The sequence below is a fragment of the Dysidea avara genome, chromosome 9 (assembly GCF_963678975.1).
Source record: "Dysidea avara chromosome 9, odDysAvar1.4, whole genome shotgun sequence".
In the NCBI taxonomy this organism is placed as follows: Eukaryota; Metazoa; Porifera; class Demospongiae; order Dictyoceratida; family Dysideidae; genus Dysidea; species Dysidea avara.
The window spans coordinates 26,332,597-26,356,622 of NC_089280.1; the positions used below are offsets into that span (position 1 = coordinate 26,332,597).

The 24,026-nt window shown below is 37.9% G+C and overlaps 2 protein-coding genes across 2 annotated transcripts; one reads left to right on the plus strand and one right to left on the minus strand.

Moving 5' to 3' along the window:
- Positions 1-82: 82 nt before the first annotated feature.
- On the plus strand, positions 83-23,739 carry LOC136265562 (leucine-rich repeat serine/threonine-protein kinase 1-like). The gene is made up of 21 exons (XM_066060438.1): positions 83-219; positions 271-508; positions 8,194-8,270; positions 8,817-8,858; positions 8,914-9,088; positions 10,774-10,861; positions 10,909-12,534; positions 13,449-13,716; positions 13,791-13,913; positions 13,962-14,235; positions 14,537-14,696; positions 15,157-15,227; positions 15,276-15,404; positions 16,123-17,192; positions 17,248-17,358; positions 17,409-17,687; positions 17,735-18,031; positions 18,083-18,208; positions 18,256-18,561; positions 18,658-19,264; positions 23,191-23,739. The coding sequence occupies exons 1-21, from the start codon at positions 127-129 to the stop codon at positions 23,625-23,627; spliced, it is 6,597 nt and encodes a 2,198-aa protein (XP_065916510.1). The 5' UTR covers positions 83-126; the 3' UTR covers positions 23,628-23,739.
- LOC136266643 (52 kDa repressor of the inhibitor of the protein kinase-like) lies at positions 650-4,150 on the minus strand. Its single transcript, XM_066061639.1, has one exon. The coding sequence runs from the start codon at positions 3,476-3,478 to the stop codon at positions 704-706; it is 2,775 nt and encodes a 924-aa protein (XP_065917711.1). The 5' UTR covers positions 3,479-4,150; the 3' UTR covers positions 650-703.
- Positions 23,740-24,026: the final 287 nt, after the last annotated feature.

The window sequence follows — 24,026 nt, forward strand, 5'->3', positions numbered from 1 at the left end:
AGGCTACAACTCCCGCCAAAATATTTCGGAACTGAATTAAGCTACGCGCACGTGAGTTAGCAAACAAAGCACGCCCTTTAAACAAATTCCTAGGTAAAATGGCTTCGTGGCTCGCTAGGAAATGTTATGTTATTGTTATTATCTACTTTACCAGTTAGGCACTGGAGGGTGTACACAGAAGGAAATTCTCTGTGTGATAACATATTCAATGATATCATGGTATGTTTACTTTATTCGTAGCAGAATAAATACTAGCTACCGCTCCTGCAGGAATTAGAGTCAGTCCAAGAGCCCATAGACCAGCTGTATGCTCGGCTGTTTGAAAAGGTCGAAGGGAAGGACAACCTTCCGGAGGTCAATCCTAAGGACTTGCTGGTACAAGTCATCAATGATGCCAGAGTAGGTGCTACAGAAAAGAAAAACTTCTACAATAAGTTGTTAAGAAAGGCTGTATTCCATGGTAATGTTGATATGGTGGAGCTGGTGCTGACTAAGACCAAAGACCTAGGTGTGTGAGTCAGTGTGCATGTAGCTATATAGTGTGTATTGTGTGATGACTGAATGTAGGATACTATGTTGTAATGGTGGCTTATTCATACACTAGTTGAGCAACTACACCCAGGGGCTGATCCAGGGGGGGTGGATGGGGTGGCTAGCCACCCACCCTGGATTAAACTATATATCACGGCATGCAAATTAAGCATTAACAGCTCATACTAATCATATAAAACACTACTTGTACACATTTTTCTGCTATGTTTAGTTGCAAACTCTTTACATATTTGTTAACATTCAGTTGAAAGCTAAATCCTTGCATTGCTAACACCCCAAGGTTGCCCAGTCTTTCATCCGTCATAGTGGTGCGCAACCACAAATGAATTTGCCTGAGACAAGAAAAGGTCCTTTCTGCTTCAGTGCTTCCAATCGGAAGTATTACCAATATGCACAGGAGTTCTCTTATATTGGGGAAGAATATTGGATCTGCATCTTCACTCAGCAAGTGAGTTATAGACTTCTCCTTTAAAGTGGCATGGAATTTATTGCAGTGAGCTTTCCATCTAGCAAGTTCACTGTCAAGGTCATCTTCTGCTGGTAGCAAATGACTCCATTTAGATTTTAAGATGGTACACAGTTGATGTTCGTCTTTTGTGATAATTACAGTGGGCACCAATGCACACAGTTCATAATGTGCTCGTGTATCTACAGAAAATCTGGCTTCCAATTCACTTATAATTGAGTCTAACAAAGGAATGGTAATTGTCACTCTCCAGTAATCAGTTGGTGAGCTTACTGTAGGGTTTGGTCTAGTTTGACGGCCTCTTATAACACGGGGCATACTTTCGCTGCTGCTAATATCCCTGCATAGATTTAGAGCTTTATGATAAATTCTATTATGTTCAGCATTTACATTTTCACGAAGTTGCTTGTAATGCTCCTTGACTTCATCAACTTTTTTAAAACCAAAGTATACCTCTTGTAGTCTACCTTGTAAACATTCTGCAATTGGTTTAATCGGCTCCAATAATTCTTTTGATAGCAAAAATGCAACCACGTGCTCAAAGCTAGTAAAAATGTGCTTCAAACCATTAGCAGTGCTACGAGATTCAGAATCCCAGTTCCAAGTATTTCCATCAGGATAAATTTCATTGTCATCATCAGCAGGTGAACAAATATGTTCCCAAGTCTTAATAAGGTAAGGATACAATTCTAAAATTGTGGTGAAAGTATTATGCCGTTCAACCCATCTTGTTTTACACAGCCCATTTATCTTAGATTTCCTGGCAGATGGACACAAGCGCTGAATTATGTGTTCAAGAAACCGTTGTCTCTTTGGAGAGTTGTGGAAGTATAAGAACGCCTGATGACAGTTATCAATCATATTTTTTACAGCTTGAACCTTTGAAGAATGGCATATTACTAGATTCAAACTATGCAGGCAGCAACCTTGAAATTCTGCATCTGGTGCATTATTCTTTATATGTGCTTGTACACCAGAATTTGAAGAGCTCATGGAAGCTGTTGTATCGTATGCCTGCCCTCGGCAATTTTTAACATCAATTTCATGTTTTTGTAAAACTTGCAAGATGCCATCTGCAATGCTTTTCCCAGTTATCCTCTGAAGAAAATGGAAGTCAAGTAACACTTCGTGCTTTATTGGCTTCACACGAAAATTTTCATTATCAATTTCCAAGAACCTTAAGCAAACCGACAAAATCTCCTTACCATGAGATGTAGCTTCATCAGCAATTAATGAAAAATGTGGACACTTCTGTATGCAGGTTCGATAAAATGCACGAATTTGGTCAGCAGCTATTTCCAGTATCTCGTTTTGAACGGTCTTACTGGTATATTTTGCATTCTTTGGACCAAGTATTAAGTGTTCGCTCAGTGCTTTATTGTTCTTTGCCAGCAATCTAAGTATGGCAATGAAATTTCCTTCATTTCTTAATGGCTCCTGTGTAAAGTTCACCTTATCCTGATTGTGACCTTGGAGAGAAATTCGTTGCTTTGCACACAATAATACTGTCTCAGCAATTGTTGGCAATACTTCAGTATTAAATTTAAAATTCTTAGAGCTTTTATCAATTAACTGACTATCGATTCTTGATTCAGGATTAGCCCACCTTCTTGTAAATTCAAAGGCATGATCTACTGCTCTCAAATGATATGCATGTTTGGCATGCCTCTCCATCAACTCCTTGGATTTGTTGTAATTCTTGAAGGGCGTACACACAAATGCACCGAGATGTGTCTTTTCACTGTCAGTTAAAAACAAAATGCAGGGCAAACACCATCCTCCTTGACTATTCTCCAAACCATAACGTAACCATTTGTAATCTTGAAGCCATCGAGATTGAAAAGTTATCTGTTTTCTTTTCCTTCCTCCAGAAACAGTGAAGTAGACTGTGTCAAAATCAGTGCTCCTTAGATTGCTTTGTGATGAAGTAATCAATTCATATTTTTCATGATCTTTTATTATTCTTGATCTACTAATGGCCACTTGCAGAATATCACTAGATTCTGAGTTAGATACAAAGTTCACGTTAGGATAAGATGGCTCACCATTGCTATTAAATTCAACAGGATCACTATCATGGAAAGTTTCTGGTGCAACCTCACGGCAAAGCTCACCAGTTGATTGTTGAAGGCTCACTGTCAAATTATCTGGCCAGTTAGCTGCTTCAATGAAATCCGCATTAACTCTAATACTTTCAGTAGTGGAAGGGGTAGCCTCTGTCTCTTCATTTATGCCCTGAGATTGACATTCATTCCCATCACTGTCATTGTTGATACCACTTTCATTAGTGATTGTGACTGGAGTTTCACTTCCAGACTCAGTCTCATTGTCAATCAAACCTTCTTCCCCAACTTCACTGTCACTGTTACTTCCATCAGTAGTAAGGGTTTCACTTAGAGGATTCTGTCCTTGTTGGGCTATAACTTTTGATCTAAAATAATCTAAAATAGACCTGGACATCTGTACAAACTAGCACATGGCATCTACACTAACAGTGCACTTTATTTGAAGCAAAACCTTCAGGTGGACATTTATTATTATGGTTTTGTTCATTTACAGCTGCAGTTGTTAAATGGACATAATAGCACAGCTGCCAACAAGTTTTTAAACTATATGCTGTAGCTAGCTTTACAGTGTTTCTTCTAAACAGCTAGTACACTGTCTGAAATTCTAGCTAGTAGCTACATACAATTGTTCTTTTCAGTCAAAATCACTTCCAGATTCAATCTAATTCTTTGGTGGATTCAGGGTGGAGGGAAGGGGGCTACGGTAAAACTTTTGTTCTTATACAGTAACTGTTAGCTGCTACTGCTTTTCTTAGCTGCTACTGCTCTAACTACACTACAGTGTACAGATACAATTTATCCTAAAGGGACCCTTTTAGGATATTGTATCTGTACACTATAGTGTAGTTAGGGCAGTAGCAGTAGCAGCCAACAGTTACTGTATAAGAACAAAAGTTTTGAAACTAAGTAAAATTTGATCTAAATAGCATGTTTTGAACACCTAATTTTAAAAATTTTCCTGGGGGGGCATGCCCCCAGACCCCCCTAGACAGCTCGTGCTTCGCACTTCGCTAAGCATGCTCCGCACGCTGTCTGCAGTCACCTCTCTCACCAGTGTATAGCTACACCCTTACTGCACATGTAAAGCTTGTGAACTAAGCCAGCCACCCCCTTTCATTTATTCCTGGATCAGCCCCTGTACACCGCTATAGCTAGTATTAATTTTTTAGGGACCCAAGTGATAGAAAGTAGTGAAACAAGAGATGAATGATGATATTACATGCAGCATAGCTCTGTGAGTGGAAAATCCCTACATTGGCATGTTATAATAATTATTTTGTTCAATACCAAAGTAGGGATTTTCCCACCAAGTTATGCTGTAGTATACCATCATTCATCGCTTATTTCATTTACTTTGATCCCTACTTCATTTTTAAATTAATAATTTACTACCGAGTTTTAGTTTTTTTGTTATACCATATACAGGAACGGATTGGAGGGGGAGAGGAAGGGTTCCATGGAAGCCCCCTTTATGGAAGAGCCTTAGTATTACTTGATGAGCTGCCGCCAACTTTTCTCTAATTCAGTACTCTAAAATCGTCAAATATAAGTATTACGAACACTATAATAGTGACATTCTTTACCTTTATTTACTACAAAATCACTTGAACTACTATCCCGGCGTCTTTAAGTGTAATAGGCACCTCTAAAATAATTATCTTTTTATGATTGTAGTTATTTCAGTTGCATTTCTAAGTGCCTAAATGGTAAGATTTAGCGGTGAAGCATTGATGGAGAATAATTTTTTGTCTATGAAATATTGCTGCTAGACTGAAGTTGCAATTACTATATATGTTCCAGAGTGGAACCCTCCTTTTAAAAGTTTGAATCTGCCCCTGATACAACTTTACACATGTGACTGTTCTATTAGGGTGACTGCTGTCTTGAGTCAGCGTCCCACCTACCAAGGGACATGATCATATTATTTCTTATTTTCACCATGGCAAATACAGCTAGACCATGCAATGAGGGGGTGAGGTCATCGTTTTCGAGTAAGTAGAAGTGTGGTCTCCACGCTCGATCATTATCAGTCAGCCTAGATGGTTAATGGGCATGGTCTTGAAAGTTACAGGTTATTATTGCTGGGTATCCAGTTATTCCAGTACCTTTTACAGTAGTATAAGTGCTTTAAATGATTTTGTGTCATCTAAATATACAGCTCAAGGAAACTGTTGACACCTCAATATGGTTTTGTTGAATGAAGAAGATGATGACCAGCTAGATTGAAGATAAAAGGAAAGACATGATGCAGAGGGCACACACTCGTTGGAACTCAAAAGGCACATGCCACTGGTGAGTTTGTTATTGAGGTGTAAAATGGTGGCTTCATTTGTCCTCCAGCCTTGCGACTGTGGTCAGGCAGGCTGGCTGGCAGATGAAAAGATGTTTTAATAATTCTATATCCAGTTGCCTGTAAATGTTTTCATACCATATTTGATGCTCAATAGACTATTATCCCATAAAGGTGATTTTTATCGTGTAAGATGTCTCTAGGATGATTTTATTAAAGGCAGCATGCATCATTTTATGGGCAATCCCTACTTAAACAGTACGCTACCATACTATTTAATTATAGCATGAGAGTGTATAGACAAACAGAGATGCATTGGGTTTTCTTGAATAATACATTATTTACATAATGCTTGGGTTGTACACATTTAAGCAAAATGGTTTTGGTCACAACACGGGAGCACTAAAAAGTAGCCGCAATAAATGTCTCCAACATGTGCAATGGAAATTGCATGTCAGCCTCTCACTTTCATAACTGTTCTGTGAGCTTTCAACTTGAGGGATAATCAGTACTTCATTTCAAGCACAGATGCTGTGCTAAATGTGAACAGTGACCAGTGTGATTGTTGTAAGAGGGCTGACTGCTGGGTGAGTGTTCTATTAGAGTATCTCAAGAAAGGAGATTGTGAATATTGGCCAGTTTGTGAAAAACAGTGATGAAATCACATGCCGCTATACATTGCAAACGAAAGGGAATAGTGGTTTAGTAAATTTTACAGCATTGCTACATTATTTAGAATTTTGTCATTGCTTGTAAGCTCATGATAGTCATGTCATGTAATCCAAATGTTTAGCTAATTGCTAAACAACAATGCACGATATCTACAATGACATTTTCTGATGATTTGGTGATGTCACTAAACAAAATAGCTATGCTAGCATGGGAGACTTTGTACAGGGAGCCATTGGCATTTTGCTATGGTAGTATGTCCAGAAGATATTATGCAAATGACAAAAAGTTCTGTTTTACTCATGATTGTATTCAAACATGAAATTTGGTGATGGAGTACTGAGTGTATTATATTTGATATCAGTGACTTTATACTACTCCCATGTGTAGTATACAGGTTCAGTATAGCTTATCTTTGTCGTATTTGCCAGTAAAGTGTAAGCATTAACTACTATGATATAGCATTACTGACCACTATGATACAGGTACACCTGACAAACAAACATGCACTCAAAGGCCTGCCCATATCTATCAAATGTGGCTTAATGTGCTAATAATATACTTTTCCAACAGTCCGTATGCTGTGAAGCATTATCAGGATGTTATGAACTTACTTCGAGCAAATAAGTTAGATCAGAAAAAGTGTGCACATAAAGGTACATAAAACGAGAAAAAATTTACACCACCAGCAGGATTCGAACCCACATCCTACACAATTCAGTATACCAGCTGAAATGTTTGTCCTGTGGTTTGCAATGGAATTAATGCAGAGATATTTTTCTCTACATCATGCTTGCAATAAGCTTTTGAGTTAGCCAAATGATGAGCATTTCATTTTGCTTGTGAATTGTTTTGATACACGTACACACGGATATTACTGCACCTGTTTTTTTGAAGTGCATTTGTAATCGAGTCTTGAAATCTTTTGAAATTTTCACCAGAATCTTGAAATCTTGGGTAAAATCTCGAAATCTCGTAGGCAATTTTGCTTGGTTTTGGACCCCTTGGTAAGCATCATCAATATCTGACCCATGAAAAATATGTCATGAAAATGTGGCACTGAGAAGAAAAAAAGTTGTCATGGGCAGGAATCAAACCCTGGACTTTTGAGTTAGCAGTTCTATATCCTAATGCCATGACTGTTTGTCTCTACACCAACGCCTTCAATGCCCTGTAGAGGACGAATGACAGCAGTGAGAAGCTTCATTTAAAAGTGAAGTAATTTTTAGATGATGAGTACTTTGTTTGGTGCAAAAACTGCTTCAATATGTGCATCAGCTGCTTTGGACGCCAAAGGAATGCATTACAAACAGACAGACGGACAGCTTTTCAGCTTTATATATAGATTATTTTAATACTCTAATAGACCACACATTTTTTGATTACTTCTAATAGGGTGCAAACCTAGAATTTCCATTGGTAGGGTCTATGAAATTATAAACATTTATAATATAATAAGAGGTAAACAACAAAAATAGCAGTGGTTAAGGATGTGGATATTAGATATGGGTCCCTGGTTCAAGCCATTTTTGTGCACTTAGTCTGTAGTGACTGCTCTATTAGAGTAACACTTGTGGCGTTATACTTCTGTAGCTGTAATTTCATTGTTTTTCAAACCATCAAAAGGCACTGCTATGATGATGAGCCTATGTGAGCACTGATTTTCAAGTTATTCCCCATACTTGGTTTTATTTTGCTCCCATTCATGACAACGTTTGATCTTTTACGCGAAGAAACATTCATAACTCTGTGATTATTTATCAGATTCATACTTAGAATTTCTTTTTGCTCACTATTATAAACACAAACATGTAACTCGATTGCTGCAAACTTTAGTGTAATGAAGAGTGTATAAAGGTGAATTAACAAAGCCTCCCGTAGACCCCTACGGCTTAAGAAAAAAAAAGAACTAAGAAAACATCAGAAGTTTGAATGCCCGTATCTTGCAAATGGCTGGTTCAAATTCAATCAAATCTTCTGTATGGCCTACCCTACCTGGCGGACAACTATAATGCAATAATGGTATGCTCTGGAGAAGGGGTCATGGGTGAAAATGTTTTCTTTCTTCCTGTTATATACCCACAGTGATACATGCTGGCTTTTTGGCCACATGACATACTGCTATGTATCTTTACATGATTTTGTTGTAGTGGATGTAAACCATGTGGTGACTGAAGATGATGTAGGACATGAGATGACCGAGCTCAACCCAGCATATGTGGGATGGGTATGACATAATATATGTGACCCGCTGAGCAAAAACCTAACTATTCTGTTTTTGAGATAGATACCATTGAAATACATTGGGTAAAAATCACATGCAACAAATAATTTTAGGTACATTTTAATCACTTCTGTAAACAGTGAATGAAGACACAAATTGAAATATCTAGTATACCAATGGATTTGCCACTTCATAGAGAGTAAGAGTATCTTTGTTTCGTTTCTGTACAATAAAGCAAACAGGATGTACGTGTGTTTGTTCATGTTGTGGTAAAACGTAACTTAAGCTTCAGCAACCTTCTTGTTTGATGGGTATATTTAGGCCAAAAACTATACCTTGATGAATTACATGTCCCGGTTCATGGTGAATAGACACTATAACTCCTAAAGCTCTTACCAGATAAGGCTGAAAGTAACAGCCCATTGGTTTTTTCCTCTAGACAACAAGAAGGTCATAATGAAGTTTGAGGAAAAATGCAAACAAGTTGGGTTTTCACTCAGCTGGTAACATATCATGTGTGAAGGTGGCTATAAGCATTTCATACTGTAGACACCGCTACACTTTGCAGCTAACATTGTTGCCAAGATCCAAGTGAGTATAGCATTCATATTTAGTGCACTAACATTACCTGATTCTGTGTCTGCAGCATCTTGAAAATGAAGACAATAAAGTCACTCAGGATAAAGTCACTCTCTCCCTCACTATCATCATGTTGTTATGGAGGAATGGTGCTGACCCAATGATCTCCTACAAGTTAATGGAGAAAGATATTTTCCCAGTGGATGTAGAAAACAACTGTTCCATTGTTATCCTGTTACTTAGTAAGTACAATACACCTTCTGATATTTTCAACTAAATATCATAAAGGTTTGCATCTTTTCAGGCAAAATATATCCATGCAAGCTGTATAAAAAGGGTGCGGCCTAAAAAAATCCTGGGTGAATAAAGTTGTGAAATCAAAGATGGTGGCCATGAAATGGCTGCAATGATATGGATGATAATAAATTTTAATAATGACTCCGTGCATTAATAAAATTTATTATCATCAACATCATTGCAGCCATTTCATGGCTGCCACCTTTGATTTCACAACTTTTTCACCCAGGCTTTTTGAAAGCTGTACCCTTTTATACAGCTTGGCTGTTTTTGCATGGATTTCACTTTTTTTGTATTTTAAATATATACCCCAAAGCCATGTTTGCTTTTTACATAAATCATTATCTACAGATGCAATAAAGATAATATAAGACAAACTAGAGCACTACCAATACAGAAAATACTTACTGATCTGATAACAAAGCCAATTAATTTTATACTGGTATATTTTTGTGCTTGCTTGTTCGTGGCTATAGTAGTGCCTGTATTTATTTGCAATGGTGTTTTAAATTTCTTCCAAGTTAGGTATACGTGATTGTACTACGCATTTGTATAATAGGACTTTGCAGTGACTTCTCTATTAGAGTATCTCGATTTATCTTACAAAAAGTGATATGTTGCGGTGGCTCAATTTTTAACCCTGCACCTTGTATGTTAGAATACGATTTCCAGCCTTTAGTCACAAGTTTATTACTAGTATAGCACTTAATATGATGATTATGTGGAGGAATGGTGATCTACAATTGGTGCGAGTGGGTCTTAATAGTAGTGTACTACGTGTACCCCGCCAATCTGTACCAAAATGGTTATAAAATTGACTTTTGATTCAATGGAATACTAGAGAAGTTGCAATAGTATAGTATTACAGAGTTTAATTGATTACTTTTGTAATACTCTAATAGAGTACACATTTTTCAAGGATTTTTAATAGAATACACATAGAATGCTCTAGATTTTCCATTGGTAGATCTATGAAAGATTTAAGGTAGAATGTTCATGTATAAAGTAGAAATTAAGCGAGGTGAACAGCCATGATAGCAGTGGCTCAATAGTTAAGGATTTGGGTGTTCAGTACGGAGGTCCCTGGTTCAAACGCTGGTACGTATTTTTGACATCTTTCATGCACCTTTTTTACCCCACAGTGACTGTTCTATTAGAGTATTTCGACCCCGTGATTTACAGTTGTTTGGTTTTTGCCTTGTAACTCTATAGTTCTCAATACAATTTCTTTTAAACCACAAAATGTTGGATGATTAACCTATAGTTGTTCCCATAAGTGGTTTACCCTGTACTGCTGTAGGCATGACAACAAGTTGGCCTTTTTTAATGCAAATAATCGTCTATAGCTCTATGACTATTAATCATATTTGCACCAAACTTGGAGTATATGTTGATTGAGGAATACATCAAGGAGATGAAGTTGATTCCAAAGAATATACTGGCTAGGTATAGTTCCTGGATTCATGTAGTGGCCGGGATAAAGGTTGCTTAAAAAAAATTATGTTTGGGCCATAATTCAAGTAATCCCTACTTCTAAATGCACTAGTATTATCCAGAATGTTTGTGCCACAGACAATGTGTGTGTATTTTATTGTGCTGTGGGTTAGCTATACGTACTACTGTTTTGAAGGAATTTTAATGGAAGTGAAGGATGCCACATTAGCTGATGCTGCTATATCCAACATAGTGGACAATGATCACAAAACACTTCTGGAGTGGTAAGTTATTAATTGAAATCTATTTGTGACTCATCATACTACTGCAGGGCATGTAGATGTGGATATGCTGAAGTTGCTATTCGTGTGTTAGAGAGGGTCAATGATCCCAACACTGTAATATTGCACACAGTGATGGGAACTTTAAATGTGCTACATTTGATGGGGAATCTGAAGAACACTAATCTTGACATCCTTGATGTTCTGTACAAAAAATATCCCAACCTATTACCATGGATCAATGGCCGAACTCCTGCTCGAGTTGATAATGGTACCCATGACCGTACTCCCATGTCCATTGCCTGTCAAGTTAACAATGATAAATTCTTCCAGTGGGTTCTGAGATTTTTCAACAATACACTAACAGTAATTGACTTGTATAACACTGGACTTACTGGAGAACTTCCACTAAAGGTGTTTGAATTTCCAAAATTGAAAACATTGAATGTATCCAAGAACAAGTTAACAGGAATTAGTGAAGTTAATGATTGTGTGGCATTTGCAAGTGGGGAGCTAGAGAAGGCTGTGTTTTCTGATAATAAATTTGCTGTTATTCCAAAAAGACTTTTCTTACTACCAAAATTAAAAGAGCTGAATTTTGCCAAAAATAATATAGAGGCATTGAATTTAGATGGTATTGAAGTACACAAAATTCCTTTAAATAAACTCAACTTGTCTGGTAATGTTCTCAAAGCTGTTCCTTGTCAGCTCTTTTGCCTATCCCAATTGAAGGAGTTAAACCTAAATGACAATCAAATAGCAGAATTACCAGTGGAGATGTGGTTTGCTCCTCATTTAATGCAACTCAGTGTCAGTAACAATCTTCTCTTGGAGCTGCCTGTTCCCACAAATGCAGGAGCTGATGTTGCTGATCAAGAATTCTGTGATATTTTGGGCAGTGTAAACAGCTCTAATGTCAGCGAAAAGAGTCACTATAGCCAGTCTTTTAGAGAGACGATGATGGCTCCCAGTGAAGCAATTGAGTTTGAAGAGGTTGATATGAGAGTGCATCAAGGCCGTCAAGGCCCCTCATCGTGTGGTCTACAATTGACCAAGCTTGATCTTAACAATAATAAACTTAAAAAGATTCCTTCTAACCTTCCCTGCTTGGCTCCTTCTCTACAAACCCTGTTCGTGGCTAATAATGAGCTGATTGTTACTCCATGTTTGAGAAATCTTCCTCAGTTGCTAAAGACACTAGATCTCAGTCGGAATATATTGACCAAATTTTTAGCTAAGACATTTGCACAAAATGAAACTTATCCCTCCAAAAACTGTCCTCGTAAGTGTTACTATGGGTCAGAACAGACTTGTGCTGCTCATTTCTCTCACAAGAAACTGGTCAAGTTAGATCATCTTGACATGAGTCACAATATGATTGATGACAATGTCAACACAACGTATGATGGCATATCTTACTATGAAAATCTGTTGAAACTGAACTTGAGCAATAATCAACTGAAGGAATTTCCTGACTTTGTTCTTCACCAGTCATCTTTGTGGATGCTGGACATCAGTGATAATCCTGGTATAGAAACAATTCCATTGGACCTGTCAAGATTGCAGCATCTTTTTTCCTTTAAATATGATGGTATTTCAGCTTCAATAGCCAGAAACTTGAACTCATGTTTCTCAACTCCTGAAAAGTTAGCCTACCTTCGTTTAATGATGGAAAGGTACATATCCCATGCAATTTCAATATAGCTACACCCTGCTATCATACTACTGTATTATGTAGGTTTTGCTCTTTCTCACAAAAAAATATTGACCAGAAACCAGCCTCACAATTCCTTCATGATGCAGATTATTAGCAGTGGCTGTAATTAGCACTTTTAATCTGTAAATTGATAAGTGCAGGGCGCATAATTGGTCTGGCCATGCAAGACTATGTGACACCTTGGCAGTATTGGTTAGGTATGACCAATTGCAACCCCATAAGTGCCTTCAATATGACCTAAAATACTTTCAATAGGCTGCTACGAAATTTTAAAATAGGTTTGTTCAGTAGATTTTTCTACTGCCTGACTGACTTACTGATGCCTTCAGACTAGCGTAACTCAATATTGGCTAAGGCTATGGACTCGAGTTTTTTCACTGCTAGACATGCTTCAGCCCGACAGGTGCTTTTTGGCATACTGCAGTAAGTACAATACATACATCATGGACTTACCTCGGTCCTCTTTTGTGTCTCATTTCTCTTCATTGACAGGTCAAGGTGTTAATTCATGGTAGCATGTGATGGATTATGGGAATCATCCATACTTTCCATAGCATTTGGATTGGTTGCAAAGGCACTCCTCATACTGTTCTTTATTTGTAACACTGTGTAATGGGTTGAACATAGTTGATAAACAAAGTGTAATGGTCACTTCATTTTTTCAGTAATTAAAAATTGGGAATTTAAAGGGATCAAAAGAGCAGTGAATGAAGGGATCAGAGGTCACCTACACGTCCACATGAAGGTATGCTAGTGGACATTTAATCTTTACTTCAATGTTCACTAGTACATCTTCAGATGTAGGCAACTTCCTTTGTTTCATTTCTAGCTATAAATTCCTAATTTTTCACTGTGCTTGTTTTGTTCATTTAGGGCTGAGAAGAACAACTCTGTAAAGTTGATGATAGTGGGTATGCATGGAAAAGGGAAGACCACTCTTTTAGAACATCTAAAAGCAGAAGGAAAATTTCAGGATTCATTTTATGCTAGTATGGGAAAAATTCCCAGTCCACCTCCAGATAACACCAGCAACACTGTTGGTATCAAGATAGGCATTTGGAGTTACTGCAGATACAAGCGTAACCCAAATAATGGCCAGTACCCTGAGATTGAATTCTATGCGTGGGATTATGCTGGAGAGGTGTGTTTAAATTGATTGTACACTTGGTTTTTTGAACATTTCTTAATATTAAAACATTGTTTCTTGCATCACAGGAGGAGTACTACTCCACTCATCATTTGTTCCTTCACTCTCGTACTCTCTACCTTGTGGTGTGGAATATGTTGGATGGTGATGATGGAGTGTATAGTCTTTTACCATGGCTACAAGGGATACATGTGAGCTATGATAAACATGTTACTTAAAATAGTAACATTCTCTTATAGGCTAAAGCTCCAAAGTCAGAGGTCATTATAGTTGGTACTCATTTAGATCTGATAGAAAGATCAAACCATGACACTTTGATCAGAAGATATGAGAAGCTTATTCGTCAGTGTTTTTCAAATGAACATTGTGAAGACCTGCCAAACTATTGGCCTAAGATTGCTAACATACATTTTGTTGGGCTTGTGGAGCAAAGATTTTTAGCTCCAGATTTTAATGTTGATGAGCTGAGAAACAACATCTATGACACTGCACTAAATCTCAACTTACCCGTTGGTATGTACATGTGTGTACATGTGTGTACACAGTAGAACTTCTCTTAACCAACTCCTCAAATTAACGACACGATTATAGAAACAACCTCTGTAATAAAGACAAGGATTATGTATGGTCCCAACAGATATGACTACATACATTGCTACCTCTGAAAGGAGAAAAACACTATATTACAGCAAGATATACACTTTAATTTCTAAGCTGCTGGATCCCAAAGTGTTTGTTCCACTGTGGTTGTATATACAATATGTCAAATGTCTACCGTATCTTGTGAGGTTAATTGAAATGTAATTACACACAGATGAACTGGCCATTGCAATGAAGACTACTAAAGATATGAAGATGATGGATGAAATGATTCCTGTTAGCTATAAGGAGTTTCAGCGAAAAGTTATTCATGCTGGTACAAAGATTTTTAGAGAAGGAGATGTCTTTCCTATTTTGAAATACAAGGATTTTGAGTAAGTAATATAAAAGAACCTTTTCTGTGTATGAGCTAAAAATGCATTGATTAGTTAATCAGATTGTGTAACATCCAGAAGCCTACTGATACGATAAGTGTTGGAAATGATGTAGAGGTTTAGGTTTAAGTTGGGGAAGAGATCAGACATTGTAATATTATAAATACAGGTGATGCAAATCTGAGTGTACAGGCTTTTTATTAGCACAGCATCTCAGAGGGCTAATGTTATGTCCCTTTGGTAGACGTCAATAGATGCCTGGCCCATTTAAACACCAGGCAAAAAAAAGATTAATAAACCCTTGGGCTTTTACACAGGTAAATGTGGTACTTGAGTACATAGTTCTACAGGTAGAACTGCTTACCACAGTAAATGTGGTAGCAGTTCTAGTTCTTGCGGTTTCACTCTGATCAAATTTTACCTTGATAAATTTGTGATGGTAGAATGTACACATTTACAGAGCAATTGCATCTAATTTGGGTGTTCCTAAAGAAGAAGTAAATGGAATTTTGCTGTTCTTACAGAGCAAAGGTACTTATACTTAAGATGGAGTATGCATGTAAACATTTACTTTTTCAGGGTTTATAGTTCGTTTTGAGTTTAGACAACTTTCTAAGCACTACTTCATTGATCCAGAATGGTTAAATTCTGTGTTTTCTCTTTTGATATCTCCACATAGTACTAGGACTCTTGTTCAACCAGGATATGGTGAGTTAATGGATACATTTAAACTAGATATGTACCCTCATCTGTCAATTGTGGGTGCATGCTTGTTATCCTATAATCAGATCAATAATGTGTGTCCCTTTTATGTATCTATGTGTGTGTGTACCTTGGCTTGTGTAAGAGCAAACATTTTTGGGTAGTGTGAATATGCGAACTGAAGGCTAATGGCATACTGCAATACAGTCTGCACTAATTACTGAGATGGTTGAGTTCAAACACAGATAGGCTGTGTGAAATGAACATGCAAAGGCATACTCCATATAGATGGATGAGCATATCTCCCCTGGCTACCAACATTTTTTATCCCATTCAACTGAGTAACACAAAACACTGTGTGTTGAAGTCCATCCTTAATGGATTTTAAGACTACTTTAAGCAGGTTGATGCACCTAGCTAGCTAACTAACTGTTTTTTGCATCTTATTTCACTAGCCTAAAGCTATGGATAATATATAAGCTAGAAACAATATTACATGAAATCATACTTGTTACACCTCCATATTGGTCATTTCTTGATCTCCTTCAAATAATTTTGTGATTGTACATAATTCTTTTGATTCCAAACTGACATAATTATGCCAGTTTTGATTCAGCATTCTTTTTATCTACAATTCATAAACTTGCTTGATATTGCAAATAACTAACTAGTATACAATATTGTGTCTCTTGTTATGTGGCTAATTGGACTACTCCATATATAGATCATCGTACTGGAGCAATTCAGAGGGATTATTTAGAAAAGAGATTGAAGAAGGATAATGTCCAGAAGAAACATGTTAAAGATGTGGTTGAATTGTTGGAGACATTTCACGTTGTGATTCCAATGGAGTTCAATAAATTGCTAGTACCTGCTTTGCTAGAAGATGACCCATCTAATACAACATTGCTGTTAGGGACTTTCCCTCGTCCACGTACTCTTACACTTAAGCCACCACAACCTGACCATCTTCCAATACCAATTGCTGCTACTCCACCAATACAAATGCTAAGTACTGGAGTTGTGGTACGACGGCTGTATGTCCTTCATGGAATTCCTATTGGCTTTTGGCCACGTCTTATTTCCCATTTCTATACAGAGAAAGTGTTCTTTAAAATTATCAACAAAGCACTGAGTCAGTGCAGAGAAAATGCTGGAGAGGAATATGCTCCAAGGTGGAATTATTCCAAACACAATATTTGGCTTACAGTCAAGAACACCACCTTGTTGACTGTGGGTGTTGCTGGTAGGGACTATATGGACATGCATCAGAATTCTCAATGTAATAAAATAGATTTGGTCGACGTGCATTATATCAATGAAGGTCGCTGGATGAAATCAAAGTTCAAGTTCAACTCTGGAGTGTTGATTGAAGTGAATGATTTTGCATTTGTCTCTTCCTCTGACTCTGAACAAGTGATAACATGTGTCCCAGACATGTTCCGACATACTGCTGAGCTGTTGACATTTGCTGTTGAGATGATTGACAGTTTACTATCAGAAGTGTTCCACCGACCAAAGTTTTTTGGTGATTCTAGTTGGTTGAAGGAACTGATTCCTTGTCCTTTTTGCCTAGGGGATGAAACATGTGATGATTGTGATTTCAAAGTCACAGACCTGGAGGATAAAGTGTGTTGTTGTGACAAACACCACACTATTCAGGACTTGTCTCAAGAAAAGGATATTGTTTATTATTTTCATATCAATCAGTGTCTATTGGAGGCTTACACTGGTGATAAAATAGCTTGTCCGAAACATGGATTCCTACTGCTTGACTGTCTAGCTCCAGACTTGGTATGTGTTGCTTTGTATGGTATAAACATGTGTGGCTAATTCAGATGTTGTTTAGATGTTCCAGGACATGCCAACGGACAAAGTATATAATACTCCTGCATCATACAGTCAATACTATGAAGAGTTGGATAAGAAATCATGTGGTGCATTTGGTATTGTTTACGAGGTGAGTATATATTCTCTATAGCTATATATTGGTTTACCAATGTTTTTCAGGACTGTGAAACGAACATGGCCATTAAAATCATCAAATCACAGTCTTTTGCTGGTGATCAGGTCACTGAACAGACTTACAAAGCTGTTCGGAAAGAGGTAGACAAGTTGCTTTACTTTAAGGTCCACCCTAACATAGTAAATGTGCTTGGTGTCTTCTGCAAGCCTCATGGGATTGTGCTGGAGTTAGCCCCAATGGGGGACTTACAATCAATTATTGATAAATATCGGAACCGAGGTAACTTAATGTGCTCAACAGCTCTGCTGCTCACAGTGCAACAGGCAAGTTTAGTGTCCATAAGTATAATGCAATGAACTTATTTACATAGATTTCATATGCTTTGGAGTATTTACACAGTAAACGGATAGTCCACAGAGATGTGAAGCCAAGTAACATTTTAGTATTCTCATACCCTGATGAGAACCATGTGTCTGCCAATAACCCTCCAAAGTGGAACTGTGATAGTTGTTTGCATGTTAATGGTGCTAAAGTGCTTGTGAAACTGAGTGATTTTGGAGTTGGGATCAGGGTCACTGCATTCCGTCTACTGTGTGATGAAGGTAGTGAAGGTTATAAAGCTCCTGAAATTGCTGGCTTCTCATCCATGACTGGCTACAATGAAAAGGTGACTGGGTATAATGCATCAGTGTGTAGTTGTGACATGTTGAACTTTCAGGTGGACATCTACTCCTTAGGAATGATACTGTATGTGATGTTGACATTGAGAAATGTCCCACTAAAAGGAATTCCTAACTTTGAACAATTCACCATTGCAGGAAAACGACCAAAATTCACGACAGTGGTAATTATAACATGCTTTTGATATTGTAATAATCCATCACTGCATAGGATCCATTTTACCCAATTGTATTCTATGAGTGCCTTCTTCACTGCTGGAAACAGGATTACTCCCAACGTCCATCAGCTGAGAAGATGTCTAAACAGCTACAAAATTTCCAAGAATCACTTATCAACAAGTACACATTAGAGAGATTCTGGTCTATTTCCACCATTGCGTCTGTGTTTGCCAATGGTGTGCAGTGTTTGTGGGCTGTTACTGAATGTCCTGTTAAACGACAAGATGACACTAGTGTACAATCAAAGACTGAGTTAACAATGATGTACCAAAATTGCTCATCAAGATTGGAATTCATGGTTAGGACATTGTATATAATATGCTTTTAATTGTCATTGATAAACACGATTTGATATATTGTGTGTCCTTAATTAACTATTTCTTTACATTTTTAGATGGTTGAAGAGCTGCCATCTAATATTGATGATAAGATATGTGTGTGTCAGCTACACACATCAGTGGTGGTGGGTTATGCTGACCAGTTAGCCATCTATGATGCATCCAGTAAGACACTGACAACTCCATACCATCAAGCAACTTGTCCCAAATGTGCTTGTGAACTGAAGTGTTTGGAGGTATATGCTGACAACCTCACTGCCTTGTTTACTGGTCAGTCATATGGAAATGTCCACCTCCTGTCACTGGAAGATAATCAACATCCTGACAGTTGGGTGAAATACTGTTATGAACTGAGGGGTGAAGTGTTAGAGACAATGAAGGCTTGTTGGTGTGAGACACATGTTGAGCTGTGGTGCAGTACCGGACCAGACCTCATAGAGATCCTGCGATTTCCAGTAGACGTTGCTGAGTGTGATCATCAGCAAATACAAGATAATATCATTTCACTACCTCTGACTACAACTGGCCTGGTGGTAGCCATTGAGTGTTGTGTAGCAGATGATCACTTGTTAGTGTTCACTATGGCTGAGCAGGCATCAGTGGTGACCTGTTGGGATGGCCACTCTAAGGAGCTCATCAAGAATATCTGCCTCAGTGAAATGGGTACTGTAATCAATGTGATCATTGTATAGTAGAAAAGATTGTCAGTAGAAAACATAAGGAACCATACTGTCTCATAATACTAGAAGGCTTTTAACTATTACGAGGGTACATGTATAACTTAAGGTGTTGTCTCCGTTTCTGCCATTTGGTGTGGTGTAATGCTAGCATGTTACTTACATGACATTTGCTATCACTAACACTACCCATGCATCCCTTTATGATGATCTGGAGGTAACATCCCACCAGTTAGTCACATAACTAAAGGCCATCACAGCGTGGTTAATGCACATGTAATCAGATTTGCATGAAAACTTGTAGTTGCATCATGATGATTATCCATACCAAAACAGCCAAATGAAAAAAGGCAGCCCCAAAAAATCCAGGGTGGAAAAGGATATGAAATTCAAGGTGGTGGCCAAGAAATGACTACGATAGTAGATTAATTGTAAAAGAATAGTATAGTGACAATTCAGGTGAGTTTGTGTAAGGATTCAGCACCAAATCCATCACAGCCATTTCTTGAACACCATCTTGGTAGATCTTTTTGTATTTGTATACAGGTGACTTGTTTGTAACTGAGCTCTCTATAGAGTTACTAACTTGTTTGTAGCTGAGTTCTCCACAGAGTGACTTGTTTTGTGGTTGAACTCTCTGTGGCTGAACTCTCTACCCGGTGATTTGTTTGTAGCTGAACTCTCCACAGGGTGATTTGCTTGTGTTTTAGCTCTCTACAAGGTGACATTTTTGTTGATGAATACTCTACAGGGAGACTTGTTTGTAGCTGAACTCTCTACAAGGTGACTTGTTTGTAGCTATTTCTCTACAGCGTGACTTCTAATGTAGCTAAACTCTCTACAGGGTTTGTTGTAGCTGAACTCTCTACAGAGTGACTTGTTTGTACCTAACTTCTCTACTGGGTGACTTCTAACATAGCTGAACTGTCCACCGGGTGACTTAAGCTGAACTCTAAGCCAAACGCTTGATTCATCCTGCAAGCTGCAATTAAACAGGATTCAACCACAATACTCCACAGACAAGATGGATTTGTTGATTGGCCAATGTCCTACGGCTTAAACTTCCAAAGTTCCTTGAATGTTATCCATTTAGTATTATATCATGGCTAATTCACATGATGCAATAGCTATGCAGTATCCTATAAATATACACATTCTTGGTCTTTTTCCATTCAGATTAAACTGAAATTTTATATGGGACCTTCACTCATAAATTAATTAGACCTCCTGCTATGAAAGTATCCTTCCCCTATTTATTACCCCTGTCTTACTGCCATTGTCAGGCAAGCTTGCACTTCATTGCCTCTATGTTATTTGGAGTACATTATGATTCAGCTGTGGTACTTTAATAACTTCATAATGCATCAAGACACACGGTAGTGTGTTGCGTCGCCAAGAAGCCGGCACGCTCCACACCGTGAGTATATTGACAGGAAGAAAGAAAACAGCATTTTGACATGTGCATATATCCATGGAAACTTCTCCAAAGCACACCATTTTTGGATTATAGCTGTCTGCCAGATTGGGTAAGCCACACAATAAATTTGATTTCATGTGCATAAGCCATTTGCAAGATATAGATGTTCAATGTTTTGATATAATTTCTTCATTTTTTTTGTTTTAAAATCATAGGGGGCTATAAGGCTTTGGTACAGTTTGCAAAAATTGCTATAAAACGCAAACATGTAATTCGATTGCCTTGATGTTTGGCACAAATGAGGAGCAAATAAAGGTGAATTCACGTACCAAGTTTGCTGTGGGTATTCAAGGAGTTATGAGCATTTATTTACGTAAAAAGATCAAACTTCTATCATGGCTAAACAGGGTAAACCGAGTATGGGAATCACCATTGTAAGTGGGTCAGGTCATCTGGGTTGCATTTTGTCCAGGTCAAGTGGGTCTCATTGATTATCTGGGTCTGACCTATAGATGGGATCACGTGATCGTATATTATTAGCTGGCTGTCTGTAGACTTGCATTGAGCTACGCCCACTTCTCGATTGTTGATAACATCTGAACGTACTCTTTGGTAATTACTCATATCTTTCAGATGATCAGAAGAGTTTGGGACTTGGAGACCTTTAAAATCTAGCTTTGGTGTACGCCTCTGTTTTAATTAAACCGGGTCAGATCTGGGTCCCATCCGGATTACTACTTGGGTTAGTGGGCCTAGCGGGTCAGCAGTACTGACCCACTTACAATGCTGATGGGAATAACTTGAAAATTAGTCCGTACATAGGCTGATCATCGTAACAGAGCCTTTTGATGGTTTGAAAAGCAATAGAGATACAGTGTACAGCTAAAACTTATAAAGCACAAACCAAACAAGTGTAAAATCTCAGGATTGAGATACTCTAATATATCATTTACTGTGAGATGAAAAGGTTGCACAAAAATGTTGAAAAACTTACCACAGTTCAAAACCAGGGACCTCCATACCTAACAGGCCCCACTACCTAACACACTTATATCTTGAACCACTGAACCACTGCTATCTTGGCTGATCACCTCACTCAATTTCTGCTTTATGAAAACCACACCAAATGTTGCGTGCAGCTTTAAAAAGCCTTGGTGAAAAAAAAAAGTGAAATCAAAGGTGGCAGCTGAGAAATAGCTACAATCAAGTTAATGCTAGAGTGCACATTTTTTTTGAGTACCTCTAATAGAACATACATAGAATGTTCTAGAGCAATCTAGTACTTTTGTTGGTAGATCTATGAAATTACAAGCATTTATTTATAAGCAGATTTGAATTTTCATTTATTACAATAATATTACCAAATATTGAAGTAAATCATGCAATACAATACATGTATATGTCTGTCTTTCAATAATTATTGTGTCTGTATAGAAAAGAAGAAACATGAGTGAAATACAAACCCAAAAGTCAGCTATAGGCTGGTTTTGAGGCCTTACAAAGTAGAAAAAGAAGTGAAATCCACACAAAAACAGCAAAGCTGTAAAAAAATGGTACAGTCTGTAAAAGCCTGGGTGAAAAAGTTGTGAAATCAAAGGTGGCGGCCAAGAAATGGCTGCAATGATGTTAATGCTAAAAAAATTTTAACAGCGCACACAGCCATTATTAAAATTTATTAGCATTAACATCATTACTGTGATTTCACAACTTTTTTCACCCAGGCTTTTAAAGGCTGCACCATTTTTTTACAGCTTGGCTGTTTTTGTGCAGATATACACTGAGTATCTACACTGTACCCTTATATAAATTAATTTTCAACCCACAGAACCCATTCCCTTATTTTTTTCTTATACATTTTTAGAAGATGACCTATGGCTTTGTTCTTTAAGACAGCTAACTGCTCCTTTGTGAACAGCAATGTGTACATGTTGTGTGTGTGTGTGTGTGTGTGTGTGTGTGTGTGTTAGTGACACTACACAATGTGTACATGTTGTGTGTGTGTGTGTGTGTGTGTGTCACACACACACACACACACACACACACACACACACACACACACACACACACACACACACACACACACACACACACACACACACACACACACACACACACACACACACACACACACACACACACACACACACACACACACACACACAACATGTACACATTGCTGTTCACAAAGGAGCAGTTAGTTGTCTTAAAGAACAAAGCCATAGGTCATCTTCTAAAAATGTATAAAAAAAAATAAGGGAATGGGTTCTGTGGGTTGAAAATTAATTTATATAAGGGTACAGTGTAGATACTCAGTGTATATCTGCACCAAAACAGCCAAGCTGTAAAAAAATGGTGCAGCCTTTAAAAGCCTGGGTGAAAAAAGTTGTGAAATCACAGTAATGATGTTTATGCTAATAAATTTTAATAATGGCTGTGTGCGCTGTTAAAATTTTGTGTGTGTGTGCGTGTGTGTAATGATCTTCTTTATTATACAGCTACGTGCATTAGAGTGGTGGAGCCCAACTTGTACATTGGTACTGAGTCTGGTGACTGTATGTCAGTGGAGCTACAGAGTGTGACATGTGATCAGCACCATCTCAATGTGGTACCACACTCCCCACTAGAGAGGTATGTCCATCGTGGACCAGTACAGGTTCTTGTTGCGGCTTACGGCACCATGGGTTGCCAAGGTAACTTGATAAGAGTGTTCTCAAGTCCTGAACGTGAGGATCACCATGGTAATGGGTTCCGACAAGGAGTGGCTTGCTCATTGGTGCTCAGCATCGGACGTGGATACAGCAGTCCTTGGAGTAGTCGGAAATATACAAATAGTCCAGATAAAGAAGAGGAAGAAGACTCAGATAATGATGTTTCAGATAGAGGAGAGGAAGACGTAGATAATGACTTGTGTGTTTTATTGCATCTTGTTTAACTGATAATTTATTTTATTTAGGACAATTAATATATTACTAGTACACTTACGTATAGTCAAAAAGAGCTTGGTTGACATATTTTGTATTAAAAAATTGTTTGTATAATACACCTACAGGGCAACCTAACAAACTCGATTTTAGCTAATAGCCTGCAAACTAGAAAAACATTAGTGGTAATGTGAAACCAGCTTACCATGCATGGCAACGGTAGTACAAGCAGTGAAACTGTCAGATTGAGTTGAATTCATTTACTCCTTTTTTGTTGTTGTTAACATGGTAGTTAGGGCCACAGTGGTGCTGTGGATAGATGAGATGCCTTACCTGCATGTCTCAGGAGCTGATGTTCAGTTCTGTGATGTCATGTATGGTCATGCTGCATCACAATTATATATAATAGG

Excerpts from the sequence above, each read along its gene's own strand:
- LOC136265562 (XM_066060438.1), top strand. The coding sequence starts at position 127 with ATGTTATTGTTATTATCTACTTTACCAGTTAGGCACTGGAGGGTGTAC. Across the intron at positions 220-270 it reads ACATATTCAATGATATCATG|GAATTAGAGTCAGTCCAAGA; the intron begins GTATGTTTACTT and ends CCGCTCCTGCAG. Across the intron at positions 14,697-15,156 it reads TTGAAATACAAGGATTTTGA|AGCAATTGCATCTAATTTGG; the intron begins GTAAGTAATATA and ends ACACATTTACAG.
- LOC136266643 (XM_066061639.1), bottom strand. The coding sequence starts at position 3,478 with ATGTCCAGGTCTATTTTAGATTATTTTAGATCAAAAGTTATAGCCCAA.